Source organism: Trachypithecus francoisi, unplaced genomic scaffold (genome assembly GCF_009764315.1).
Source record: "Trachypithecus francoisi isolate TF-2019V2 unplaced genomic scaffold, Tfra_2.0 Lachesis_group3, whole genome shotgun sequence".
Classification (NCBI taxonomy): Eukaryota; Metazoa; Chordata; class Mammalia; order Primates; family Cercopithecidae; genus Trachypithecus; species Trachypithecus francoisi.
This window is the reverse complement of record NW_022681468.1, coordinates 47658443-47679291: the sequence shown is the minus strand read 5'-3', so window position 1 is coordinate 47679291 and position 20849 is coordinate 47658443. Positions and strand designations below refer to the sequence as shown.

General features: G+C 39.4%; 1 protein-coding gene and 1 long non-coding RNA gene across 5 annotated transcripts in view; one reads left to right on the top strand and one right to left on the bottom strand.

Moving 5' to 3' along the window:
* Positions 1-86: 86 nt before the first annotated feature.
* The window catches only part of SLC35F4 (solute carrier family 35 member F4), a 297365-nt gene continuing 276602 nt past the window's right edge, over positions 87-20849 (bottom strand). For 2 of the 3 annotated variants that reach the window (XM_033187915.1, XM_033187914.1), the window contains 5 exons: positions 17528-17747; positions 8058-8183; positions 5916-6108; positions 2643-2732; positions 87-540 (listed from right to left, as the gene is read on the bottom strand). In XM_033187915.1, the coding sequence (XP_033043806.1) occupies positions 299-540; positions 2643-2732; positions 5916-6108; positions 8058-8183; positions 17528-17747 (871 nt within the window). In that variant the 3' untranslated portion in view covers positions 87-298. Of the gene's footprint in view, positions 541-2642; positions 2733-5915; positions 6109-8057; positions 8184-15736; positions 15827-16751; positions 16853-17527; positions 17748-20849 lie in introns of all 3 variants that reach the window. The other variant, XM_033187916.1, reaches the window with a different exon arrangement.
* Positions 10988-17683, top strand: LOC117069582. Of its 2 annotated transcripts, none has more exons than XR_004431590.1 (4): positions 10988-11179; positions 12347-12467; positions 15131-15316; positions 17555-17683. It is a non-coding gene; the product is annotated as an uncharacterized LOC117069582 (long non-coding RNA). The 2 variants fall into 2 exon arrangements; XR_004431591.1 differs by having other exon boundaries at positions 12343-12467.

Genomic DNA, 20849 nt, shown 5'->3' with positions numbered 1-20849 from the left:
AAGTCCATAATTTAATTGACTCTTATAGTTTCAGGAAATTTTGTGAGTCGGGGGAGGGGAAATTTAAAAAAATCAGAAAACAGAACAAGGACAAATGTGTTTTAATAAAAAAACTATTATGATTATTTACACCAATTCCTTGATAAGCATATAAATGTAAACTTTTATTGTTGGCATTATTTCACATATGATTTATCCAAATTCAGAGTTAATACTGTCATTTGAGTGTACAGATAGTGAGAAAATTTTGTTATATTCACAGAATATACATACACGTGCATTCAGAATGTGTCCCTCTCTAAGCCAGTGGTATAGACACTGTCCCATTGGCTCTGCCTCTGCCTCGCAGGTGTACGCTGGGATCAGTCACATCATCCACATGCTCCTCACTCTTCTTTTCCTTCAGACTGTTGATGAACCTCAGGGTGATTTCATCCCATTCTTCAGGCAACAGCATCAGCAGAAACCCAATGCAGATGATGATGGTAGCAGCCAGGCGGACGACATTGAATATCACCTCCTGCTTTAGGAGATCCACAGCTAGGAAAGAAAAATCAAGTCATTCATTGCATATGCCTGTTTCTAAGCTTTGAAAACAAGTCACCAAAGTCTGTGTTACTTCTAGAGATTTCCAAGAGTCGTCTTTATTCTTCCAAGTTAGTGTTTCCTTTTTCCACATTGCTAGGTTTGCTTTCCATTGCCTGTCTCTAAATCATGCTTATCTTTCAAGGCTTAGCTCAAATTCCATGTAATCTGACTTACTTGCCTCCCCAGTTTTCTCTCAGTACTTTTCCTCTGTACCCCTTTACCCTTCTCCAGTTTCATTGGACCATTGGAGATTTTTCAAATGAGCCAAACTTGTTAGTGTCTAAGACTTGTGCAGGCTGTTCTTTCAAAAAATTTAATTGAGGTGAAATTCATGTGATATAAAATTAACTATTTTAAAGTGGACTTAGTGGCACTTAGTATATTCACAATATTATGCAGCCACCACCTCTCTCTGGCCCCCAAATATCTCCATCACTTCAAAATAAAAGCCCATACCCATTAACTCCTCAGCTTCTTACCCCTACTCCCCAGCCCTCAGCAACCACCAATCTACTTTTTTTCCCCCTATAGGTTTGCCTATTCTAGTTGTTTTATATAAATGGTCTCATCCTCTGTCCTTTTGTGACTGGCTTCTTTCACTTAGCAAAATATTTTTGAGGTCTATCCATATTGTAGCATGTGTCAGCACCTCATTCCTTCTTATGGCTGAATAATATTTCATTGCATCATAATTTGGTTATTCATTCAACTGCTGATGGACATTTAGGCTTCTCTACCATTTTGCTATTGGGAATAGGGCTACTATGAACATTTGTATATGAGGATTTTTTAAATCTGTTTTCACTTTTTTGGGGTATGCAGTCAGCAGTGGAGTTGTTGGCCACACATGTGCTGTTCTTTTTGCACGAGCTACCCTTCACTCCTCATATCTCACTTCATCCAGCTAAACCTCTCCTTAGATCTCTCCCCTTAGGCTTCTTGCAGGAAGCCTTTTGGATGCTCCTCCTACACGCCCTCGCAGCATTCAGCACATACCTCTATTAAAGCAATTCTATGTTGTAATTACTCAATTTTTTTCCTTTTGTCTCCCTCTCAATGCTACATGGTCCTGAGGGCAGAGACTGTGCCTTATTCAGGACCTGTCACTAGTGTTAGGAAAGTTCCTGGTGTACACTAATTGCTCAGAAATTATTTGTCAGATGAATGAATGAGCTTCCTTGACAACTCCACTCTGATATTTCTTTCCTGTGAATATCTTATAGTCGCTGAAGTCTGTCTCACACAATTTGGCATTTAATAATAAATTATTTTGTAGAGTTCAAGTTGTTTCATGTAGGTTGGCCTTCTTTTACAAATTCAGTCATAAACATCTTAAGAGAATAATAATGTAATATTTTTTCTTTTTTGCAGTCCTGATCACATGACAAATGTTCAATAAACATTTGCTGATTGTTGTGGAGGACAGAAAAGTGGCTGCTCAAGACTTGAAATTATAAAATTTTAAAGTTAAAAGGACTGTACAATCATCCAGATAATCCATTTGTATTTCTTGTTTCACTGGCAGGTTTCTCTAGAAATATTATCCTGGAAAAATAGCTTCTCTTGTCCCTGAGGTGAATAAAATTGTTTTTTTCCTTATATCTATTCCAGAGGGCCACCTGCTCTGCCCCAGGAGAGCCTTCTGTGGTTCCCCATGGATTGTCTGAGGAGAAGCCAACCCCATGTACATCCTCTACACTTTCATTAGTGACGGTTACTTGAAAGTCCTATGCTGGGATGCCTTTTGTTTCCATAGGACTTCCTCTAAAAATACCACAAAATTAGGTTGTCAGGGAGATTACATGAAACCCAAATGATACATTTGGTATTTAATTCTAAAAGCACAACCAAGTAAAACAGTGGTTTTTAGCTGCAAATTTTAAATCTGCTGCATAGTTATTCTGTTGTCTGCCACCTTCATGATATTTAAAAACATCTTCCCAGGCAAGGAACATAATTCACAGTTTCTGGAAGGAACAACTCAGGACACAGAACAAACACAAACAAGAGACTTGCAGTGGCCAGGATCTGCACATGTCACATGGTACCTGTACCTGCATTTCCAGGAACGCTGAGCACTGTCCCAATGGAGATTAGGATTGGGTACGTCAGCACCACCCCAACATTCACCAGGATGTTGAAGGCTGTAAAATAGAGGAGGAAATACAAGATGAAGGAGAAATATGCTGGACTTTTTTCTTCTTAAAGTAAATGAATCAATGTCTTTGCTACATGTGCCTTTTAAACTGTCTATACCTTTGATCCTCTAATTTTGGAGATGGATGCATGTGTGTTCTACCTGAATTAGTCATTTTTTTCTTTCCTCCTCTGCCACTCTGTTTACCTGAATCTTGCCAATAGGCTGGCAAAAGGCATATGGAGTAAATACAAAGAGGCAAAATAATTGATTCACAGCTCTGCTTATTAGCACTATAAAGGTAAGTTGGGGCCAGCCAGAGGTTAAAAGCAGGTGATTGATTGAAGATGGTGCCTCATCTCTTTATTGCTGTGCTATTTTGTGCCACATTCCTGGACATTAAGTGGCTCCAGTGTTACTGCCTAAAGGAAGGTCTATCCAATGATAGCCTATGCTGTTTTATCCCGTCTCTCTGGAGGTCAGCATCATATGGGCAAACAAGGGTGGGTTTAATGTAATTCACTGAATTCCAGAGACTGTCTCCATATCCTGATTTGTGTACAGATAATCAGAGGGCAGATCCACAGAACCAACTGAAGGTGTAGCTTCATGCTCTTCAATGAATACCTTTTGGACCTCTTTGGTTAAATATAAAATTAGTTACAATAACCATTTGTCCACTTTGAAACTTATCAAAAACACATTTTCAAAAAGAAAAAAATTATAAATTATGAAACATTATTCTAATAGAATCCACTCAAATGTTTGTTTCAGGGGATAGAGAGATGAGTGCTATCTCCATGATAATGAGGCAAGCATGTTGCCTATATCTCTGTAGAACCAAAAAAAGTTCTAGAACCATTCCAATTAGGATGATGTATGTTCTTGTCATCTGTAATTCCTGCTTTAGGCCCACTGGGTCACTTATGCTTGATAGTTAGTGAGTTTGACTTTTACATGACTTGGGCTCCTTTTTATTGTTTATACAATAGTAGTGGCAAGCAAGGCAGAGTGTCTTCCTAAGCTAATAACTGCTCCTCATTCCTGACAAAGCTGCAACATGAATGAATATTCCAGCACTTTGACACTCTCCTCAGACTTAGGGAGTCCAACATGGCAAATTCTTACAAATCAGGAATTTATGAAATACAGCACAGGCTCTACTGAACTCCATAGTATGGGGCCTAGCCTGAGTTTAAGTTTAATTCAGACATGCTAGGTGAATGGAGGAAGCCGGCTTACATTTGGGCTAACGCATTTCCGGAAAGATAGGTCAACCTGAGAGGAGTGAGGCAAAGTAAATGTAAGCAAACAAGAAACCATAACTATAGGATATGTGGGGTAGTTCAGGGTGCAGATTGATGTGTATCTCTCAGACCTGTGTCAGCCTAGCCTCAGCCAGATCATGTCTGATTTCTATGGAGAAAAGAGGGATGGCAGTAAACACTTAGGAATAGGAGCACTGAAGACCGTAAGATCCTCGGGTGTGTAATAGCCTGGAGGGAGGCTATCTCCTCAATTGTCACAGCACAACTTTGGCACAGTGAGCTCTGCAGTGCACTGGGGTGGGCCTGGTGGAGCAGCCGCAGTGCTGCTTAGCACTGCAGCCAGTGGAGTGTGGAGCTCATACTGCTTGGTGGCGAATGCCAGTGTTTAGCTAGCACAGGTGGCATCCAGCCTCTGCAGGCTTGCTTAGGAGCATGTGTTGGATATGCCAAGGAGTATATGTTGGTGGAGGGCTACTTTGCAGCAAGGTGGAAATCACGTGTGCAATGAGGAGGCTAAAGGTCCTTAAAATTTTAATTAGGATCGTTCCCATTGATGTTGTTTTGGCCAGAAAATAATCTAGGTGCTTTGAATGAGGATGTTTTGGTCTTACGGAAATATCGCTATTGATTTCTACTCAACTTAGCAGAGGTTATGAGAGGTGCTAACCATATAATTTTGGCATCGAAAAGTAGAACTCAAGGGACCAACAATTAATATTTGATCCTTCTCTTGAGTGTTTTCTGTCTAAGACCTCCCCTGAGTCTGAGGGACTGAGCCAGCATAGAAAAAGATGACCCAGTCAGTACTCTTGCAGGGATAAAAATAAGGACATTTTGCTCCCAGGAATTGCAGTGCTGCTACTATTTCAAATTATATTACCTCAATAAAGAAGGTCAGTTGAGGGTTGATAGATGTTCTGCAGGCTGAGTATTGTGGGAAAATGCAGAGTGGGCAGAGGGAGTTGACCTCTGAGTGGCATGTGGAAATGGGAGCGGCATGAAAAGGATTTGATTCTGAGTAAACAAACACCAAGTCATTGGGTTGTTGCTGTTTTTTGACTGCTTGGTGAGAGAAGAGCAACCTTGTTATTTTACAGGCTCCTCTCACATCAAGTGACAACAGCAGCACAGCTTAAAAGTCAGATCCCAGAGCTCAGGTGAGGCAGCCAGCCTCAGAGTTATAGGAAGCTGGCAGTGAAGACATTACAAAGACTCCAGGTGATTTTTTCTTGGCCATTAACTAGGCACTGTCTACCCAGCCAGGATCACCAAGCCCAGTGCATGCTGCTGTCTCTTTACTGGCAATGTCTTCCTATCACAAATCCATCCTCCATTCTCAGCCAGAGTGAGCTGTTTCATATTCAGATATGAGCCTATCACCAACCTGCTTAAAGATTATTAAGTGAACTTTAAATCCAAACACCTCAAAATGGCTTTCCAGGCTCTTCCCAACCTGCTTCCTTCTTAAATAGCATTTCCCTCCCTCCCTCCCTTCTTTCCTTCTGAACTCGGTGCTCCCACCAGTTTGAACCACTCTGAGTTCTTTGAATGCACCATCTACTCGCTAGCCTCTGCCCAACACACCATGGCACACATGGAACATTATAACGTGATACAGTGCATTAGAAAGAATGAATGAGGCTGAAGAAGAAGAATGGATTGAAGGCCAGTGGTATACAGAGAGGCCTGGGCCTCCATTGCACACCTTAACTCATGGGAGCCTTACTGGTTGGATAGCTTGAACCTAATCAGCCAGCAGCTTGCAAAGAACCTTCTAAACATGACCAATGACGTTGAACAACATACGTTTGGGAACTAGAGCACAGAGTTACCCAAGGAAATAATCCTATGATGATAATCTAACTAGCCAAAGAAAGATTGAGTGATATAGGGAATGGAAGGCAAAAGCCGAGGCCACTTACCCAGCCACAGCCCTGCCATCCCACAGAGACAGCCCCACGGCAGAGCTGCAAAAGAGGACCAGTGCTCCACCTTGGTGAAATACAAGATGACTGGGGTGAAGGAGATGAAGATCAAATTGAAGAAACCCAAGGTGGAGACAAAGTGTGCGGCTTCCCCAAAGTTGGCACTTCCAAGAAACATTTTAAACAAGACCTGGAATGAGAAAGAAACTCTACAGCCACACAGAGACTTAGCTAGAACAGAAAGGGAAGTCTTATTATTCTGTACTGTGCGCTAACTGGCCCAGAGTTTATTCTCCATTTCTTCTTATCCTGACATGTTCACAGCACTAGATGGGCTGTTGAGATAAGGAATTAAAATACTCTATAGCCTTCATATGAAATTGCAAATGTCATAAAATGACTTTCTTATGGTGCTGAAAACTGCTGGGTACTGTACATTGTGTTTAGTGCCACCATCAGTGATGGGTATCAGGCAAATGATAAATAAGAGTCCAGACAAGCCCAGAAAAATCTTCTAGGATTGACTGCCATTAATCCTTACCTTAAAGCATGGGATTTGTTTTATCCTTATTTTGATAGATACTGAAAAGTAAATTGGATGGAGAGACCCTGTCATTATGTTGAGAGAAATAATATTTATGCCTTGGATTTATACGCAATTTTCTTTGTGAGCTTAAAATGACTTCACAAATATGGTGCTTGTTCCCCAGATTAAAAAACAGTTTTTATACATTATAAACCTGTGTGCAGAGGAAGATGGCAAGGAGAAGCCAATAGCTAAGATAAAATCACACAACAGGTTAGGGAGAAAGCCAAGTGTAGAGTCCATATTTCTTAGCTTCTTAAGCCCACCACTCCCTATACTAATCCTGTAACAACACAGAGTGAGGCAGATCTCTTCTGCCTGGAATTATATTATGGTGCAGATATGATTTGGTCCATGTCAGCAAATATTACCACTCTCAGAATGAATACATTCTGTAACCTGGTCAGGGGGAAATCCCTCTGCAAGAGAGCCATTCTGGTCATAGAGCAATCCCAGGTACTGTTTCTAATTTCAACTGAACTAATTATTTTTTTCTGCTGAAAGACTTAATCAAAAGAATTTGAGCACGTGGTAGTCTTTGGTCACATCAGACATCTTCATGAATCTCAGTTGGGGAGCAAGTTAGACAGTAATGGCCATTGAGTGAACATTTGTCAAGCTTGTCACACAGAATCAATGGGCCATTGTCAATATGTCAATATGGAAATGTCAATATGGAAATAGACTTCATGCCCTCTGAGCCACAGTGTTGGTTAATAATCAGAAAAGGCTTCCAGGAGGGATGAAAATGGTATTTGCTGCCTTTCAGAGAGTGTTTTCTCATTGAAACACCAAGAGAGGTGAAATTGGAACAGTTCTTTAATACATCCAGAAAGTTGACTTTTAAAAGTAGAGCTTTGGGGAATAACCTTTTAGATCTGCTCTCTTAGTTCTCACTTCTGAAGTCAGGTGCAATGACTCTGAATAGAATTTTCTTTGATGACAGGGAACTCCAGTGGAGAAAAAAATGGTGGGTACATACAGCCGACTTAGAGCATCCATCAGAGAAAAAAAAGAGGTTCCTCATTTTGCTAGTAACATGAGCTCCTGTGGCATGGGGTTAATATGTGCCAAACAGCTCTCTAGTGATAGCTTATTTCTAACATCTCTTTTGAGTTAAAATAATGACCATAGATAATTAAATTAAAGAAACATAGGGAGAGAAGATGACTTTCTAATGTTCCTGCTATAAATGCCTGATAAATGAGGGATTAGGGCATAGCACATGGGCTTAGAAGTGGGCTAGTCCAGAGTTTAAGTCTTGGTTCTATCGCTATTTGGCTGTATGATTTGAGGCAAGTTATTTAATCTTTCAAAGCCTCAGTTTCCTCACCTGGAAAGTGGAAATAAATATTTATGCCTCATAAGGTTGTATTAACACAGGCAAAATTTTCAGGCAGGTACCCATCACATAATGAGTACTTAATTTACTTACTATTATTTCAACACATCTATTTTCTTTCTAATCAATGTTTTCATCCTACTTTTTAACTTTAGTACTCAAGTCTAAGTTATGAGTGACAGTTGCTTACAAAAGAAAGTGCACAACATACCTTATATAATGCAGATGTAGAGGCTGAGCCCACTGCAAATGCCACTCCTACGATGGAATCAGCGTGGAAATTATCTGCATACGCCATCATGACAATGCCGGTAATTGCCATTATTGCAGCAACTATCTGTCAAATAGGATGCAAAGAAACAGAAAAGCAATGAAACAAAGAAACAGAAAAGCAATGATGCCTCTGGATCCTAGATCAGGCAATTCAAGACTTTATAAAACTGTTAAGTAATTCCTTAAACCTAATTACCTTTTGTACATCACTTTTTAAATGTAGGAAGGCTCAGTATTAGAAATAAATCAATATGTTCATGAGATATCCAGGCACAGAATATAAAAGCTGTTCACATTCTAATTAATAGTAATTTTATTATTTTTAATATATTTTTAATTTTTTTAGGCCTAATAATTTCAATTTTTTAGCTCAAGCTTTCTAGAGATTAACATTTGTACTGGTGAAATAAATTTAATAGAAAGTCACTTCTAAGTGTTTTCACATCTTCTGTATTTCATCTATTCTTTTTCCTCCAATTTAGTGTACATTTTAATCAGCTCCTTGGATCCATGTATGTTTCTGAAGATCTCCATCTAATCAGGACCTGATTAGCAAGGCATGATATTGATACAGCTAAGAGGCAAAATTTAGGCCAATGGGAAAAAAGAAAGAAAACAAATTCTCGTAGAGATTTCTAGAGAGCACGCTGAGTCTGCACTGTCACTTGGAATGTCAAATGGAAGCCAGTACTTCCTTTTGTTCACATGAAAATTAATTCATTTTTTTCAGAAAAAAACACTGAAAGATAATTTCATTTAATTATTCTAGAGCATTAACTGCATAAAGTGAAATATTCATAATTCAACTGAAGTCATCATGGTTTACTGTAAATTGACATGATTCTTGCTATATTCAAAACAGGAGTCTACTCCCTTAGTGAAATGGTTTGTGTCATCTCTTTAATTATCTTGAACTAGTTCTACTAGAAAACAGTTCAGAGCTACAGCAAACAGTAAAATAACGCTGGAACAGGTGACAATATGTCATTTCCTTGTGAAATGGTTTCACTGACTTTAAAATCCAGATGAAAATTTGTGAGAAATTTAAACCTACATGGTAATTAATTTTGTTAAGCTTCAGTTCTGAGTATTCCCAAGTAAAGACAGCTTTTTCACATATGTGATTTTCGGGGGCCCTCTTGAACACTATTAGTGAATTATTTTTTATAACATGTAGATTTTTAACATGTAATTATTGACTCGCTTGAGGCCAGTGCAAAGTATGCTCCCAATGACATAGAATTCAGATGCTGCTAAAGCATGTCTTTTGTTAATGGTCATCAAAAGCAAGGGCCCACTTGCTTTCAGAGTAGCTCCATATTAAAGTGTCCTTAATGAAAAACAGCAGGAGTACTTGAGAACAGACGTAGACATGTCAGCAGTGAAAAATCATCTTCATTAAACATTATCAGGAGGCTGCTTGATGGGAGGTGGTTTTCTTGCTGATGAATATCATATTCTCTAAAGCTGCTGGGTGTGTGTTCTGGTTAGATTCGTCCTTAAACTATAGGGAATAGAATTTAATACACACACCACAAGGTGTCAAGGAGATTTCCTAAACAATAAGTAATAGACTCATCAATAAACACAGTGAGGGGGTTATCAAGACCTGGAAATTCTATGAGGGTTATCATTTTCCTTGATTTGGGGATTTGCAATAGTTCTTTGGGGGATCTGATTTCAGGGAAATAAAAAGGCACATTAGATATTGGCATATCCTGACTTGGTTTTGTGTTTAAATAATGAACACTGCTTAGTGTTCATGAGCACAAATAGATTTCCTTCATAAGACTGAATTAACGGGAGAATACATTTGCGTTAATATTTGTTTCCTTTTAGCTAAGTGTTGTATTTTCTTGGTCAAATAAACAAGTGGTTACTTCAAGACAAGGCTAACAAAACAGTGTAAATCCTAACAAACTTTCACATGATGTGCTATTCTATGTTTTAAATTATTAAAAGCATTCTATAATACATAACACATGGGTTTAGGTAATTACACACTATAGTATGTAATTCTGGATTTAGAAAATTGTGAAAACCAATTAAAAAACCCCAAAGCAAAAAACAAAATGCTGTCTAGAAAAGGACAGGCAGTTGGTATCATTATCCCCAAGATATGACCACAGGTAGGAACTCTTCCTTTTCTGAGTTAGCCACTAGTAAACATAGATATGCATAAAATTTCTATTATGTTTCCTCAAGAAAGGAATTGAATGTGGGTAAAGATTACATAACTCTGTAGCAATTCAAAATTATAACCATAGTGAGCCTCTTAAAGATCTTCATTACTTGTTATATTCAAGTCCTTGTGAAAATATGAGTCTAGACCACTTAAATTGACATATCAATTACAGCAGTGTCTCTTTCAATTGCCTTCACAGAGAGAAGCATTTTTCACTTTAGGGGGCCAGACAATGCTGTTAAGTTCTGAAAGAATGAAAATCTGAGTATCTGAAATGTTAGAAAAATTCTCCATGATATGAGCAGTAATTCATAAGTTATACAGTAGGTTCCTGGGGCAGGGTGCGGGTGGAGGGTGTAGTGGGAATAGATAAATTATTTGCCACATTTTAATTTAAATTTCATAAATATCTGATAGGTCAAATTCTCTATGGCTGTATTTTAAGAAAGTTTAAATATATTTCTTATCTATATGGTTGTAGGTGAAGGAAGAGATCTCAGCTAATCTTGAAAATGAGGAAAAATTGTGGAGTGGTTGTTAAACCACTAGTTTAACTTTAGAGAATAAATACTCTTTAGATGTCCGGAAAACAAATATCCTAAGCACGTATCAGTCACATGCATTTTCAGAATCAATCAGTCATCAGAGAGGGATTAATAATCTTTTCTTCTCAACAGAAAAACATAAAATGACTCTTCTTGGCCTCAGCTTTCTTGAAATGTGTCTGTAGGAAGCCAGCGCCTAAAAATGCTCGTATGTGTTCATTAACATGATGACAACCACTGAAGTGCTCCTGGGACACATTAACATCCATAAGAGGAATTCTGCTGAAAATACACCATCTAGTGGTGCCACCTGCTCGGCTTCTGAAAAATGTGGGTCTCTTGACAATCTATTCCGGTTCCAGCCTCTTAACCAAGCAGAAATGTCTAAATAAGATGTAAAACTAGGCCAGGCACAGTGGCTCATGCCTGTAATCCCAGCACTTTGGGAGTCCCAGGTGGGTGGATCACATGAGGTCAGGAGTTCAAGATCAGCCTGGCCAACATGGCGAGACCCCGCCTCTACTAAAAATACAAAAATTAGTCGTACTTTGTTGGCACATGCCTGTAATACCAGCTACTCAGGAGGTTGAGGCAGGAGAATCGCTTGAATCTCGGAGGTGAGGGTTGCAGTGAGCTGAGATCACATCACTGCACTCCAGCCTGGGCAACAGAATGAGACCCTGTCTCAAAAACAAACAAAAAAGATGGGGGGGAAAAAAAACCCTCACCATTACCATTATCTGAACCTGGCTTAGGTTAGAATGTTAGTAACCATAGTGACCATAAAACTGCCAGCTCCTCCATTTAACATTTTTCAACCTCTCTGCCCTCACACATTGTGGTGTGCCCACCTGGGGTGAGTCATTGAAGGAAGAGGATTTATTTACCCCACTATCTCAGCATGCCAGTTGAGTGGCATGGCCTCGTGAGCCACCTATCTTCCTCTGCAGGCTGGGGCCCTCAGAGAGCTCTCTGCACCAGTTTTTCAGAGCCAATCAGAGGGGATCTGTGTGGTCATTTGAGCCTGTTCCTAAAGCCCAAAGACGGCTTTACCAGTGGACATTTGGTGATCTCACTGTAGTAAATGCCACCTGTGACCCTGCATGGAGGTTCTTTTATCTTTCAAATAATTAGTTTGTACAGATAAAGCCTAAAGAAATATCTGGCTTTTGGCTGTTTTTGTTTTCTTGTATTTTTTTTCTTTTTCTCTTTTGGCTCAGGCCATCAAAAGCCCACAAAGGTTTGGTCCTTCTCTGCATCTCCATGAGGGTTTATCAACCTTATCCCATTCACTATGGTTCCCATTCACAGATGTTTTTCACAATTCTTATTTGCATAACAGTACTAGCTCTTCTAGGGTCCAAGGCATTGGATGAATCTTTAGTTGCTTCTCTTCCTACAGTATTCCTTTAAGATTTTAAAGGTCAAAATGAGTGATTATAATCCAAACACGTTTCCTTACTTTGCCTTGAGGCTAATTCTGTTTCTTGAAGCTAGGTGCGTATGAAGCAGCTGGTTCACAAATCAACCCTTGAATTCCAAAGCCTACAGCAGCCCTAAAAATGCAGATCTCAGACCACACTGCTGGCAGCTGCTGCACTCAAGTTGAAGACTAAAGGTCAGTAGTTGAGGTTGGGACACACGTTAATAGTTTGACCAATGAGAAACAGGCTGATGATTATCTCTGGGTAAATTTAGATAAAGTCAGTTTTCAAGGAACTGAGGCTATACAGAATCCTTAAACTTCTGCATATGTTATATTTAAGGTTCTATGAAAAACTATCTTTTTTACTCAGATTCAATTAAACTGAACAAGTGCTGAAGTGTGAAAAATAAGAAGTGTGGCAATCTATAGCTGTCCAGATGCTGTGTGTGAGACGGGCAGTAGGGGTATCTTGGATAGCAGCACACCCAAGGGATGCTGGGCCTCTGAACTCCCCCTCTCCCTACACACATGGATTTTTATATGAATAAAATCCATTTGAAAATGATCTCAAAGGGAAACCTGGATGTCAAAGATGTAAAGAAATCCCATGAGGAAACAGTGAAGGATATATGTGGAGGGTAGACACGTTGACTGCACCTTGTTGAAGGGGTTACAGATTCCTTGTGGGTGTAAAATCCGACAGCCAGCACAACCCAGCTGTCTCCTCTCTTGGCTGTATTCATAAGTCATTATCCTGCCAAGATAGGGATAAGAGGGAGGATGACTCCCACTGTCCATCCTCCACTGCCTCTTCTAGGAAGCATGGGAGTTCTGGGTAGAGAATTCTGTGTTGCACATGAATCAAGAGTAACCAAAGGCAAGATGGAAACAAATTGTCAAGTTATGTGTCATCTTAATTCTTATCTTAATATCAGCATAAATCAGTAGCAGCTCAGCTCTAACTGTTTTAGAGCATTCTGGGGCCCAATTTGAATTCAAAGAAGTACCTGCTATACAATGAAAGATTCAGTTTAACTGATGTACTTCAGTCAGTTTTTGGTAGATCCTGGAAAGTCTTTGAAACAGCCATAGTTTGGGAAGCTAACTGCATAGGGACCCAAATACAGCTGGAAAATATGTGGCTCCCAACCCAGAGGGACACTAATTCATTTCATAATCTGCTAAGATAGTTGGGATCTGCTGAACCATCCACCAACCACCAATATTCTCCATATCTTCAAGGAAATTGGAAAATGTAAGAAAAACTTGAACGACTAATATAAAAAAAAAAAGAGAGGGATAAAATCTGAAAGACAGTTTCTACCATTGTAGTCTGGCATCTTCTTTTCATTGGTGTAAAACAGATACCAACAGCAGAGAAGAAAGCTCCCAGCCAGTGGCACATTCCCCTTGGGAAGAACCTTTTTTTTTTTTTTTTTTTTTTTAAGGTGGGTTCTCTGGTTCTGGTTCTTATGAATTTAAGAACTCTAGCTAAACATAAGGTCTGAGAGACAGGAAAACACCTAGTTTTTTTTTTTGAGACAGAGTCTCACTCTGTCGCCCAGGCTGGAGTGCAGTGGCTGGATCTCAGCTCACTGCAAGCTCCATCTCCCGGGTTTAGGCCATTCTCCTGCCTCAGCCTCCTGAGTAGCTGGGACTACAGGCGCCCGCCACCTCGCCCGGCTAGTTTTTTGTATTTTTTAGTAGAGATGGGGTTTCCCCATGTTAGCCAGGATGGTCTCGATCTCCTGACCTCGTGATCCGCCGGTCTCGGCCTCCCAAAGTGCTGGGATTACAGGCTTGAGCCACCGCGCCCGGCCCTGAAAACACCTATTTTCAACGCTGCAAGAGCTGGATTATTACTTTCTAACATTTTTGCAATCAAAAAATTATCTTTTAAAGAAGTTTACTAATTTTCATGGGATGATCACAGATTAACTGCAAGCAATTGCTCATGAAAGGGCTTTTAAACAAACCATAGATGACCAATAAATTGGCTGAAATGACTTTATACTAAATGTAAAACAGATTACCTTTCTATCTGTAATTCAGTGTTCAAAAGAAAATATTAGCGAATTATTCATAATACGTAATTCATTTTTATGTGAGCATCAGTAATTCTGGCCTACTGGTGGTCCAGATAAACCCATATTTATGATGTTGTAACTTAAAGTGTCTTTTCATGGTGTTCTTTTTACATAAAAAAAAAAGTAGAAGTAGGGAAGGCCATAGCTTCTCATTTTAAATGTGTTCATTCCTGGGGCTAAGCATATGAGAATTATAATCTAACAAACATCTGTTTCTAAACTACTAATGCTTTAGCATGAACCAGAAATATAAATTTTAATCTGATGACTGAAAGCATCCCTTTAACTGTTTTTTTTTTTTTTTTTTTTTTAGTAGTCCAGTGGGATGACATCTGGAGGAGCTATGCTTTCGATTATTTATAGATGTGGACAATAAGAGCCACATTTATGTTGTCAGTGCTGTTTGCCCTCCTTTAATTTCTCAAATGACCTAATTATATGTGTTCTCAATATGTCTTGGGAGGAAGATAATTGCTGATACTCTCAAAGGCAAAATGCTGAATACGTTTCTGTGCTTCTCACATTCCATGGCCTGACTGTGGGCATCATTAAAGTTACACTTTACCATTCTTCTGGAACGTGGCATTGAACATGTCCTGATGTTTCACGGTGAGAAGTGAAACACTTCCTCTTACTTAAAAAGAAAAATATCTGATTTTTTACAGGATGCCTGACACTAATGCTTACTATTCTGCTATCTCTGACGTCTTCACTTATGGACAGATTCATTAACAAGTACTTATTAGCTATTTAACATTTCTTCTACAGAGTGTTATTAATTACAGATGCTGTATTAGTTTCCTAAGTCTGCTGTAACAAATTACCACAAACTTGGTGACTTAAAACAACAGAAATTTATTCTCTCACGGTTCTGGAGACCAGAAGTTCAAAATACAGCTGGGACCAAAGGCATCTCTAGGAAAGGATACAATCCTTGCTTCTTCCAGCGTTCTGGTGAGTGTCCTGGCATTCCTGGCTGGTGACCACATCACTCCAATCTCTGTGTCTGTGATCACATTGCTGCAGCCTCCTCTTCTGTGTGTGTCTCTTTTGTGAGTCTCTCATAAGGACACTTGTTATTGGATTTAGGTCCTATTCTGGTACTCCAAGATGATATCCCCTTTTCAAGATCCTTAAGTTAATAATATCTGCAAAGACCCTTTATCCAAATAAGGTCACAGTGACAGATATGGGAGATTAAGATGTGGACAGATCTTTCTTGGAGTCACTACGCAACCCACTGCAGATGGCAAATTTAAACTGGCAATGGTTGGTAGCCTCTAGGCAGATTTTTGATTTTTAAAATCTGCTATTTAAAGATAAGTTACACAGTTGTTTTCTTTTTCTCTAAAATACCTCAAATAAACACTGTACCTTTTTGGATGTAACCTCTTGCATCAGTGAGGTCCATGGTTAAATGTGTTCATTCGCTCTCTAATACAGTGGATTTTATTGCTGGTAAATCTAGTGGTGAAAACATGGATTTAATGTTGGTGTTTGCATGCCACTAAAAGAACAGAAGAGCCTCCAAATCTCTCTTCTTCCCTCTTCTGACAAGACTCTCCAGGTTCTCATGGGTGATCCATGGTCCATGGTAGTGAAAGACAGTGAAAAGAAAGATCTCAGAAGTCTGAATTCATTTACTATATCCTCAAGTATCAATTGAGCCCCTACTTTGTGTCCTGCAATATTCTAGACATTGGAAAGAGAGACAGCTGACTTCCTAGGGGATGACCTATGTTGATACATAGGGCCCCATACTTGGAAGGTCCCCACCCTTGGTTTAATGCTCTGTTGTTATCTTAAAATTATTAATAGTTTTTAACAGGGCCCCTGCATTTTCATTTTGCACTGGGCCCCATGGATTATGTAGCACATCTTGAAAAGAACAGTGGACAATACAGGAAAGCTTCCAGCTCTCAAGGACTTGTCAGGGTATCTGATGGTAGACAGCCAGCACCAGTGCCCCAGGCATAAATATGTGATGCTGAGCCCTTTGGGGTCAAACCTAAGATAAGACAGTAAACAATGTAGTATCACATTTGGATATATTGTAATGGTACCATGGACTGACTCACAGTTTCTCATTTTGTCTTCTATCAAAGCTTTCTACTTATTATTAGTATCAAGCTTCATTTCTAAATTTCAGAGCAGCATCTCTCAAGATACAATCAGAATTGTCTAACTTTTTTTTTTAAGAAAAGCTTTCAGGGTTAATGACCATCATAAACCCTCTCTCTAATATAGACATTAGTTTCAGCATTTGGGAGGGGGAAAGGACCTTGGAATCATTGCCAATAAGAGCAATGTTTTGATAACAAAATGTTTCAAATTATATCTTGGACATCACAGAGAAGGTAAGTTGTGTAATATTGATGTTCATTTGTACCTCCTTCTAAAGAAGTATTGTCTCAATATTTTCATCCTAGTGGCATGCTGGATTATATGAATGAGATCTGGCTCCTTAACTCTTCAAGGCTTCCAAGCAATCTATTTTTAACATAGAACAAGCATATAAATATATATGTTTTTAATCCATATTACTCCTGAAAGGAATAAACTCAGAACTGAAGTTGTTGGTGGAAGTTTAATGCAGTTCAACTAAGGATTTGTATCCAAAAGAAGTTGTTGCTTGTACTTCCATTTCTGCATTGGTCACACTAGATATATAGTCACTTTTAACAGCATTGTGCCATTACCAGTGACTTTAATTATTGTTTGGTAATCTTATCTACTTACACCAATATTAATTAAATCCATCTGGTGGGGGGAATGGGGGTCGTCTCAATTTATGTTGATTGAAAAATGCAAACCATAATCTTTATAGTGGCTAATTTTCTCAGACCCTTCATTCCTGAGGACAGAAGGAATTGATCACACCATTAATTCTAAAAATTGATTCTGAAATAGGAACTTGTTTTCTCTGCCTGTTTTTTAGTGCCTCCTGTTGGAATCAGCTCACTAACCAGTAGAAACAAACTGTTTATCTTCCATGATGTTGTAACTGCCTGGGCTTTCTAACGCGTCTTCAGATTTCAGTTTGTACTCAGAACAAGTGAGAAAAAGTTTTACAGAAACTCCACGAAACAAAGCAGACAGGCTCTCCTGAAGCCACGAATTTATGATAAAGGTAGGCATCACACATTGAATCAAGTATGCCATTACCCTCACTCCCATGAACCTGTCTTTCAGCACAATCCACGACAGCAAGAAGACAAAGGCTTTGTTACAACAGAACAGAGCGGAGACATCAGTGGCCGTCAGCTTCTTTAAAGCCAGTAAATAAAGGTAATTAGTCAAAGTCCATAGAATAGAAAAGGGAGCAGTTCTTTTAAGAAAGAGCTTCAACGTCAGACCATCTTCACCAAAAATCCGACTGCATTCCCTAGGAAAGAAAACAGAAATTAATATCCAGGTACTGATGGTGACACCTCTTGTCTTATCTGACTCATCGCAGCCATTTTCAGGTAAGAGCACAAACACTCAATACCCATCCTTCATCTGTGAAGTATACCAAACCCAGTTCTGAAATCTGCAGGCTTCAGGGAGTGTATGAGGTTCCTTGGAAAACAGCCCACATGGGCCCAAGCACAGAGCTAGCCCTCTTCTCTGAGATACTCTCTGGAGGTTGCCTGAAAAGCCATTCTGTCGTTTTTGAGCATTCTCAGAAGAGCCTGGAGAAATACAGAAATGGATAGTTGCTGAAATCACTAGCTACTGGAAGAGGGAGAAGATTCTTTCCCAGTGGGCAAACGAGAGAGGGTCAAGGCCGCTACTACTCTGTGAACAGGCTACAGACAACTCCTAGAACCCGGAGGGAAAGGGACTCTCATACGTCTGTGCGGCACACATGTCTTTGGGTTTTATTTCTAAGACACTACGCCTCTTTCTAATATATCTGCCCAATTGACTAATTTTTTTCTTGCTAGCATTTTTAAGGCAGAAAAATGAAGAAAGGCTCTGTGATAACTCCCACATGATAAAAACTAAATAGAAAACTCAGGTCGTACTTAGATACAAACATTTGGCCTTTTTGTGGAGAAATTGTCTGAATTCAGTGTCAGAAAATGGTCACTTCAATTGTTAAATCGTCTATTTGATTTTCAATTAAGTTGGCTACATTTAGCCCCAGGGGCCATTTTTTTCCTTTAAGTCCTAGGCCTAAACATGATTTTTTTTTTTTTCCTAGGTCTGGCTCTGTTACCCAGGCTGGAATGCAGTGGCGTGATCTTGGTTCACTGCAACCTCTGCCTCCCAGACTCAAGCCATCCTCACACCTCCGCCTCCTGAGTGGCTGGGACTACAGGCACACACCACCATGCCTGTTTTTGAAAATTTTTTGTAGAGACAGGATTTCACATTATTGCCCAGGCTGGTCTCAAACCCGTAAGCTCAGGTGATCTGCTTGCCTTGGCTTCCCAAACTGCTGGGATTACAGGCAAGAGCCACTGCACCTGGCTCTGAGGGGCCATTTTAATAAAAATGTTCAAGCTAGTCATACATACAGGTAGTAATGGAAGTGACACAGTGACTGTGCCTATATGACTATGGACTGAAAACAGACTTACTACTGGGAGAATTTTACTTAATTTTTTTCCACTCAATTGTTCATGAACATTCAAGCGTTTATGGGGCAACTGTCAGGCATTGTATTTTCATGAGTAGTATAAGTAATCTTGTTCAAAGCAATACATTATTAACATATGCATATGTTTATAATGAAATCTACTTACAGGACTCTAGTACTGGTACTAGTTTCTTTTCCAGTTTTAAATGAAATTAGTGTGCCTCGAAGTATTGCAAATCAAAGTAAATTCTAGCCAATGTTTGCCTCACATGAACGTTCACATGAATGATGTAATCCCAAAAAAGGACCATGTAGAGAGGAGGAGTGATAAAGAATTTAGGCACAGGGAGTACAGCCTTAAAGATTAAGTTTCATAGTAAATGTGACTTTCAACTGGATGAGAATGTTGGGAGTTGCAGGTCAGCGGTTGCAGGAAGGTTAAAGACATGTGTTGCACACACAGAAACTTGTATTGAAATTTGTTTACTTTCATGTAGGAGACTACCAAAAAGGAAGGATTTTTGTAAAATGAAAGTAAGATTTCCCAAAGATAAATTTTAACTTTAAAGAGACAGAACTTCAAAGAAGAGATTAAATAACCTAAAGCCTTCTGTAAAGTAAACAGAAATTACACATGCTCACATACACAGGAAAGTAAACAGTGTCTCTGGAGCCCCACGGCCAATGGGATAGTCTGAATTAGCACCATACATAGAACCAGAGGAAGTTTTCATAGAGCATCCTGGGCACAAAGTTCATATTCTATACTTATAAGGTGATCTGCTCCATGAGAAAGCTGCTGTGTAGAGCTGGAGTTGAGAGTCATGGATTTATCCTATCATTTAGAACCACTGATTGCCTTTTAAAATATGAACACATTTATTAAGAACCACCACAACAAAACCCATTCCTGATTAAAGGATTTCTTTTTCTTATCATTGGCTCTAGCCAGCGATTGTTCTTCAACCAAGAGCCCACCATCATGCTGGGAGGAGTGCTTCTAAGCAAAGATTTTGGACACAGGGAAGACCAACAGATGTGTACTCCAGACAGGCAGAGCCTGACCAGCAAAGCAGCTGGGAAGATGCTGCTGCCAGGCGGAGACTGTTCTCACCTGGCTCATCTTGTCTCCCAGGTGTTCGTTCCTTCATTGTTCCCCTTTCCTTCCCCTTCTTTCATAGCCAACCTTCTCCCCTTTGTCACTGTTGTTGTAGACATTAAAAATGCTCTCCATCCAAATGCCAGGTCACTTGTGTAAAATCCCATACTATTTAAGCATTAAACTCTAAGAAACATGAAAACTAAAAATATGGATTTTTATGGAGAAGCAAATAACAGTGGGTTTCTCTTTGGGATGATGAGATCAGACTTTCTGGGCAAGTGGCATTGACAGGTGGTATAGCTTGAAATGAAGCATAGACGTTAGAGGACACTAATGATTTAGTTATGCTTATTATTCAAACAGCAGCCACTAGTTATTGAACCCTTTCTATATGTTAAATAGCATCTCAAGCACATTTTATAGGTGCCTGACATAGGCAAATATCTTTGCTCTAGTTTAATGCTTTCTAAAGATTTTTTCCCCTAAGAAAACATCCTTGTTGAATGGCGTAAACCCGGGAGGCGGAGCTTGCAGTGAGCTGAGATCCAGCCACTGCACTCCACCCTGGGCAACAGAGCGAGACTCCGTCTCAACAACAACAACAACAAAAAATCCTTGTTAATAATATGCTATACAATTTTTTCTTCCTAAATTTCAAATTCACTTGAGGCAACTGAATTCTCCTGTAGTATATAAATGATTATCAAAAACTACTTCTAAATAGATAGTCCGCACCATCTAGATTTGATACTTTATTGAAAATTATTTTGATGTTACTGATGAGAAAATAGAGGTTCTGCTGCTACAGGACAAATCCT